The sequence below is a fragment of the Octopus bimaculoides genome, chromosome 1 (genome assembly GCF_046866305.1).
Source record: "Octopus bimaculoides isolate indiv1 chromosome 1, ASM4686630v1, whole genome shotgun sequence".
Taxonomy (NCBI): Eukaryota; Metazoa; Mollusca; class Cephalopoda; order Octopoda; family Octopodidae; genus Octopus; species Octopus bimaculoides.
This window is the reverse complement of record NC_142928.1, coordinates 173,087,427-173,095,380: the sequence shown is the minus strand read 5'-3', so window position 1 is coordinate 173,095,380 and position 7,954 is coordinate 173,087,427. Positions and strand designations below refer to the sequence as shown.

Sequence of the window (7,954 nt, the reverse complement as noted above, 5' to 3'; positions counted from 1 at the left end):
CAGTTATTAGAAAAAAAAAAAATTAAAAATTAAAAAAAAACATTAAAAGCTTCATCAACATAGAATATTTATGTAACATAACGCAAAATAGTTTCTTCAAAACAGAAATGCTACTTACGGATTAAATAGCTCCAGTTCTGGTGTCCATATGTCACTAGGTTTGAGGAAAACCTCTTTAACACCTCCTTGAAGACCTGGATCCCACTTCAAGAGTTGGTCCTTCCATGACTATGATAGAAAAAAAAACAAATCGATCCATTTCTCCATATGATACACTAGTGTGTAACCTTTAACACGTAACATATCACTCACACTTCAGTCTTTTCTTTCATGTAACAATCAATTATTCATTAGATGACGATGACGATGACGATGATGATGAGGAGGATGATCCTTTCTACAAGTACAAACCCAGCAAGTATTGGGAAGGAGTAAAGTCGATTACATCGACCCCAGTGCTCAACTGGTACTTATTTTATTGACCCCGGAAAGATAAAAGGCAAAGTCGAACATGGAGAAATTTGAACTCAGAACATGAAGACGGACGAAATGACGTGTGCTAACGATTCTGCCAGCTCGCTGCCTTAATAATAATAATAATAATAATAATAATAATAATAATAATAATAATAATAATAATAATAATAATAATAACAATCCTTTCTGCTATAGGCTCACGGTTTGAAATTGTGGGGAAAGGGTTAAGTTGATTACATAGACCCCAGTACTTGACTGGTACTTAATTTATCGACCCCCAAAAGGTGAAGGGCAAAGTCGACCACGGCGGAATTTGAACTCAGAACGTAGCGACGGGTGAAATGCCACTAAGCATTTCGTCCGGCATGTTAACCATTCTGTCAGCTTGCCGTCTTAACAACAACAACAACAACAACAACAACAACAACAACAACAACAACAGCAGCAACAACAACGACAACAACAGCAGCAGCAGCAACAACAACAAAAACCAACCATAACAACATTAACTGAATGAATTGAAAATTCTTTAGTTTTTCTTTTGTTATTGTTGTTGTTGTTATTGAAGGTGGTACCTACCAGAGAATCTAAAGATGTTAGAGACATTATTCGGTTAGTCTCATCAATACTAAATGTTACTGGTGTCATTGTAAAGGTTATATTCATTGTCTCTTGGTTGTGTTTGACAGGTCGAGCCGTGTTCACATACATATCCATCAAATCGTTTATAAGCTTCTGCTCTTCTGCAAGATAATAATAATAATAACAACAACAACAACAACAACAACAACAACAACAATAATAATAATAATAATAATAATAATAATAATAATAATAATAATAATAATGATGATTTCATTTATTTGCCACAAGGGCGAAGGATGAGGGGAACAATACAGAGACAGATATAGTGTGAGGGTTTACATATAATAATGAAATGATAAAAAAAAAGTATACATGGTATACACTGGAAAAGAAGAGACATATGCATAGCAAATAAAGGTACAAAAAAGTGGTTGCGGGTTATGATAGAGATGTGGCCCTCCTGATACAGAAGCGCCTCTAGGGATAATTGAGGAACCCCACTGTCCGAGATTTCCCTGAAACCCTATGAGCAAGTGCCCTCTCCGCTTCCTTCTCTGCGACTTACAGGTTTACACTTAGAGAAGCACCATCCACTCTTGACATTTTCGCAACTTTCACCCACCTTTCAATAAACTCACTCGGGGACAGCACTTCCCAATCCACTCTCAATTTCCTTTTCAAGTGAAACTTGAAGAAGTCAATGAGGGCTCTACTAAAGAGGAATGTATCTGTCCTCATGCTTTTCAGCTTTGCCCACCAAACAATCTCTTTCGCCACAGCCACCAGGCAAAGGAAAACTGCCTTGCCTGCCCGATTGAAGGAGGGCGGCCGTGCAATCATCACTACAGACTCGGCTGACAGACGGATCTGTCCCACACGTGACAGCAGCTGTTCAACATAGCCCCACAAGTCAGCAATGTTCGGAAACTGAACGAGGACGTGCAGAACGGTTTCGTCACTCTGCGCGCTCCTAGGACAAGTCCGTCTGACAGGGCATTCGTGCCTGTAGAGCTTGTCTTGAACCGGTAGCGCCCCCCCGGTAGCACTGCCAGGCCAAGGACATCTGGAAATTATCAATGATAGTTCCCGACTGGAAAGTTCTCCGGAACAAATTAGCCAGTTCATTCTCGTTGGCACCCAGAGTCTCCCCGAGAAAATCGTCGCACTTCCCCGCCACTAATCCTCTATAAATTTCTAAAGCGGAACACCCACTGATCCCATTGCCCGACTGATAGCGGGTTGTGAGCGCCTGACGACATTCTAGGTGCCAGACGCCCAGTTTCGGCCTTTTCGTCACCCAGGACTGCAATTCCATCAACGAGGTGAGCTGCAGAATATAATAATAATAATAATAATAATAATAATAACACTGGTTCGACTCCAGCTTGTCGTTATCCAGCAAGGGACCAGCACACACGGCGTAGATGGAACAAACAAATCAATACTGTGGTTATGGAGTGTTACTACCTGAGCAACCGCGTAGACGAAAATGATGGTCATCTTAGGGGATACCGACAACATTTGTATGATCAATAAAGAGAAATAGGATTGTTTCAACTCACGTAACAGAGATTATGTGATCGAGCTGGAGCAATAAGAAAAAATCGTTGGTTTACAGAAGTAGAGATCGAAGCTATCAAAGGTTGGGTATTGGAAAACAACAGCAAAGGAAACGATGAAAATACAGTTCCTATTGATAAAAGTAATCTCATAACAGAAAACAGAGGTGAAATCTCTAATAAACCACAGGAAAGGAACAGTGATAGCTTGCTCGATGAGAGACATATAGATGGTTTGGAAGAAGATAATAAAACTAAAGGTGACATGACAGATGAGCAAAAGGCAATCTACGACAGAATATAGGCAAGGCTACAGGAGAACGACGATAGTGACATTATTTGCAACCTTAAAAAAGTTGATCGGTGGAAATTGAACCAAGAAACGAAAAATGTGAATGAAATTCTGAAATACATCAGAACAAAAAGCATCACAAAAACAAATAATTTCACCAAGGCAGCAAGTATTGTTGTAGATTAAAATGTGGGTGTTGATGTCAAGAAAAAGAAATATAATAGGAGTGATAAAAGAGAAAATCCATGGTGGAAAAGAAGAATAAGGTTGGATTAGATATGCGCTCGAAGGGCATTTTTGTGTTAGACCGAAAAGAAAAGGAGGAGCTTAAAAGCGAACAAAAATACAGGGCACTGAACAGGAAGTATAATATTGAAAGAAAGGGCGTGAAAGTGGTAATGGAGGAACCGAAACAGCACCTCGTTGCAAAGAAAGCAAAGCTGGTAAGATACGACCAAAGAATGAAGGGTTACCATAATAATAATAATAATAATAATAATAATAATAATAATAATAATAATAATAATAATAATAATAATATTAATGATAATAATAATAATAATAATAATAATAATAATAATAATAATAATAATAATAATAATCTACATTGTTTTGTCTCGGTATAACAGACGAGCTACAGCAAATATTATGCTCAATACTACAAATTTGCTTGTCACTTGTTTGACCTTAACCAGTTGAGCATGTCCCTTGGTGGCTTACGATATGTGCATCTCTTAGCAATAGACGAAATACCGCTAAGTATTTTGCCTGGCGTGCTAACGATTCTGCCAGCTCACCGCCTTACTACTACTGCTACTACTACTACTACTACTACTACTACTACTACTACTACTACTACTACTACTACTAATTGGAAGTGAGGGAACTATTTAAAGCAAGAAAGAAACGGAATGAGCGAGCTATTAACGAAAATCAATGTTGAGACTATTACAGATGTTAATGACCTCATACCTTGCGTAGAATCTGTCATCTTGAGAATCAAATTGAACAGCTTAGTAGAGATATTGGAAGGATAAACATTATGATTGAAAAAAAAACGGTGAAGGAGAGAAACAGTAGCGAGTTCCAAAGAAAGTATAACATCATACACAGGAGATCGCAAATAGCTTAAGAAGAGATATGATAAAAAAACAAAAAATGAATGAGGCATTGTCAGGTACCCAAAAAAAAAAAACAAAAAAAAAAAACGAAAAAGTAGATAACAACAAAGAATAAGCTAGCATCAGTAGAACAGGCTCTTCAGGAACAGTGAAACGAAATTTTATCAACGACTGAACAATGAGAATGAACATCAGGAGAAAGAAGTCCAAATGCTGAAACAATAAAGAACTTTTAGACACTTAAAGTGAAGAAGTTCAACAAAACATGGAATCGGACTGGTTGCCGAAATTTGAAAAAAAGTGAGAAAACGGATATAGGTCAAAGTGAGAACATAAATATTAGAGAAGAGAAAGTGAAAGATATACTGGAAAACAGTATGTTGGAAAGCTTCTGGACTCGATGGTGTCATGGGATTCTGGTTTTAAAATCTGAAGAGCTTAAACAGCTATATACAAGCGTCTGTTTCTGACTGTATAGAAAATAGAACACCAAAGGGAGGACAAGGTTAAAACGGAAGCATAAAAATAAACGAGAGGGGAAGTCAATAGTTATAGCCCTATTACATGCTTACCATTGCTCTAGAAATTACTAACTGGTTATATTGCAGAGGAATTGTATAGCTTTCTGGAGAAGGAGAAGCTATTACTGGAAGAGCAAAAGTGATGCTGAAAGAAGTCAAGAGGAACTGCTGATCTATTGTATATCGATAGCATGATACTAAGTGAAGTACAAATAAAAATGAATTTAGCAGTTGGTTGAGAAGGCTATAATAATAATGTACAGGAGTGGCTGTGTGGTAAGTAGCTTGCTTACCAACAACATGGTTCCGGGTTCAGTCCCACAGCGTGGCACCTTGGGCAAGTATCTTCTACTATAGCCTCGGGCCGACCAAAGCCTTGTGAGTAGATTTGGTAGACGGAAACTGAAAGAAACCCGTTATATGTATATATATGTATGTATGTGTGTGTGCGTATATGTTTGTGTGACTGTGTTTGTCCTCCCAGCATCACTTGACAACCGATAGTGGTGTGTTTACGTCCCTGTAACTTAGCGGCTCGGCAAAAGAGGCCGATAGAATAAGTACTAGGCTTCCAAAGAATAAGTCCTGGGGTCGATTTGCTCGACTAAAAGGCGGTGCTCCCGCATGGCTGCAGTCAAATGACTGAAACAAGTAAAAGAGTAAAAGAGAGAAACACTATCGATTTTGGAATGCCTGAAGATACTGAAGGTCAGTAAGAAGATTTGCATGTTTTAAATTATATGGGATCGTGGAGTAGAACTAAAGCGTGGACGTGAATCATTTGGAAATCTGATAATATGGAGTAAGATATTTTTGGGAGACTGACTCTCCCCATTAGTTTTCGTGGTTTCGTAAATTTCATTGAGAAACATACTGAGAGAATTCAAACCTGCTTGCTCAAACCAAGGTGAAAATAAATCATTAATCAATCATACGAATGACATGAAACTATGCACCAAAAAAGAAAAAAAAAAGAAAAAAGGACCTGGATTCTCCTGTTCAAACGATATAAATATTTACCAAGGGTATTGGCTTAGAGTTTGAAGTAAGTAAGTGTGCGGCTTTACGTATGAATAGAAGTCGAAAGATTAAACCTGATGGCACACGATATTGAGTGCAAAAAACTATGAAGAACGCAGTGAAGGAAGGACATTATCTGCGTTCAGTAAAACGAAGAATTCTCTGAAACAGCGTGTGATGTTATTAGTTCGCTTAGATAATAATGAAGCTTACATGTAACCAGTGGTGCTGCGGAAATGAGAGAAAAAGTCTCCAAATAGTACATGAGAAGGATTAGGTGCTCTAAACGAACGAAAATTCAGGGAATGTCATCAAAGTAATCAATATGTGGTCCATATCAGTGTTCAGAAACTCTGCTCCTTTTCTAAAGTAGATAAAGAGGGACAGGGAGAGAAAGGGAAAGAGGGAGAGAGAGAGAGAAAGAGAAGGAGAGGAAGGGGGAGAGAGAGAACTATAGGAATATGGTAGAATAATTAGGAAGGTGCATACGAAACATAACACACCATCGTAAAGCTAATACCGATAGGCTCTACTTATTAAGAAGTTCATTAGATATATAAGGTACCAGCAGTGCTACAATGCCATACGATAGTAGCGTGGATATCAAAGAAATTGCGACAATTGAGAAAGAGCCGGAAGAAATACTGTTGGGCGTTTTACTCTTTTACTTGTTTCAGTCATTTGACTGCGGCCATGCTGGAGCACCACCTTTAGTCGAGCAAATCTACCTCAGGACTTATTCTTTGTAAGCCTAGTGCTTATTCTATCGGCCTCTTTTGCCGAACCGCTAAGTTACGGGGACGTAAACATACCAGCATCGGTTGTCAAGCGATGTTGGGGGGGGGAACAAACACAGACAGACAGACAGACAGACAGACAGACACACACACACACACACACACACACACACACACACACACACATATACATATATACGAGAGGCTTCTTTCAGTTTCTGTCTACCAAATCCACTCACAAGGCTTTGGTCGGCCCGAGGCTATAGTAGAAGACACGCCCAAGGTTCCACGCAGTGCGAATGAACCCGGAACCATGTGGTTGGTAAGCAAGCTACTTACCACACAGCCACTCCTGCTCCTGTTTTGTTCGATATTATATTGCCACATGGGCAACGAGTGAGGGAGAGGGTATTATAAGTATAGAAAGGAGGGGTGGAATTTTACAGAAAACGAGTATTAGAAACAAACATGAAAAAAGAAACAATATAGACAAAAAAGACACGAGAATCTTCCAATAAATAAACAGCCACTTGGGAACTATCAGAGAGCGCTACAGATCCACATTATCCAACGTATTCTTTTCTATTAATAATATAGAATTTTGATCTAAGGGAAATTTGGTTACTGTTTCCCATAGATTTAAAACTCCATGTAGAGGCTTCTTAGTTGACTCGTTACAGGTTTATTCTCTCCCGCAGTGTATAGTTCTTTTCCTACAGATGCATGACAAGAATAGATTCATTCTCACACTAATGGATTTTAAGACTCAACACTGAGCTACAGTCGATTATCTCGTCAAAACACAGTTGACTGATGATATATTGCTTTTTATCGAGCCGGAAGGCTGAAAGGTAAAATCACCATCAACAGGATTCGAACACATTAGAATTTAAATGAAGGTCACTTCCGCAAAACATTTTGTCCGACATTCCACGGAAACTGTCAATCCATCGCCGTCGAGAAAAAAGGCCGGCCTCACACACATAAATAAAATAAATAAATCTAATAGTATATAAATTATCTGTAGATTATGTAAATATTTGGACAAAATGTGAATGGGTTAGAGTTTCAAAGGTCAAATGGTTTGATGGTTAGATGGTAATGTTAGGGTATTTGGTGTTGAATGTATCTGCCTGCTGCCATCTTGGCCATATGTGGGAAGATCACCAATTGCAAAATTATCTCATGAATATTTTAAATCTTGATCAACTAATTCGTGTGAGAGGTATTTGCTGCCCAAATATTGAGGCAGCTCTATTCATGTTGTGTAGACGCCCCCTGGCGAAGAAGTAGGATCTCCCAAGACATATAAATAGAGGTAGTCTGGACGTGGTAGGTGTGTTGAGTAGCAGTCGAGTAGCGGTTGTGTAGCGGTTGAGTAGAGATCATCCGAAGGTGCTAGATAGCAGTAGCGTTGAGACATAACAATTCACAAGGTACATCGATCCTGATTGACATAGCAGACAAGCAAAACAAATATGTATGTAGATTTGTATGTATATGTAGTGGCCATGCAAAAGGTGGGTGCATTAGCAGATCGAGAAAGATTTGATATCAAATTGCAGCGAAAATCTCGAGAAGCTTCACTTGAGAAGGAAGGCTCATTAAAGAGCTCACAAAGAAAGGGTTTAGATCAAGGGTT

The 7,954-nt window shown here is 38.7% G+C and overlaps 1 protein-coding gene across 1 annotated transcript in view; it reads right to left on the bottom strand.

The window, feature by feature from the left end:
* LOC106874520 (neuronal acetylcholine receptor subunit alpha-5) overlaps positions 1-7,954 on the bottom strand; it is a 120,073-nt gene that overhangs the window by 44,271 nt on the left and 67,848 nt on the right. Inside the window, exons 3-4 of the mRNA XM_089362772.1 lie at positions 1,057-1,220; positions 119-228 (exon numbers count right to left, since the gene is read on the bottom strand). Of these exons, the coding sequence (XP_089218898.1) occupies positions 119-228; positions 1,057-1,220 (274 nt within the window). The remainder of the gene's footprint in view (positions 1-118; positions 229-1,056; positions 1,221-7,954) is intronic.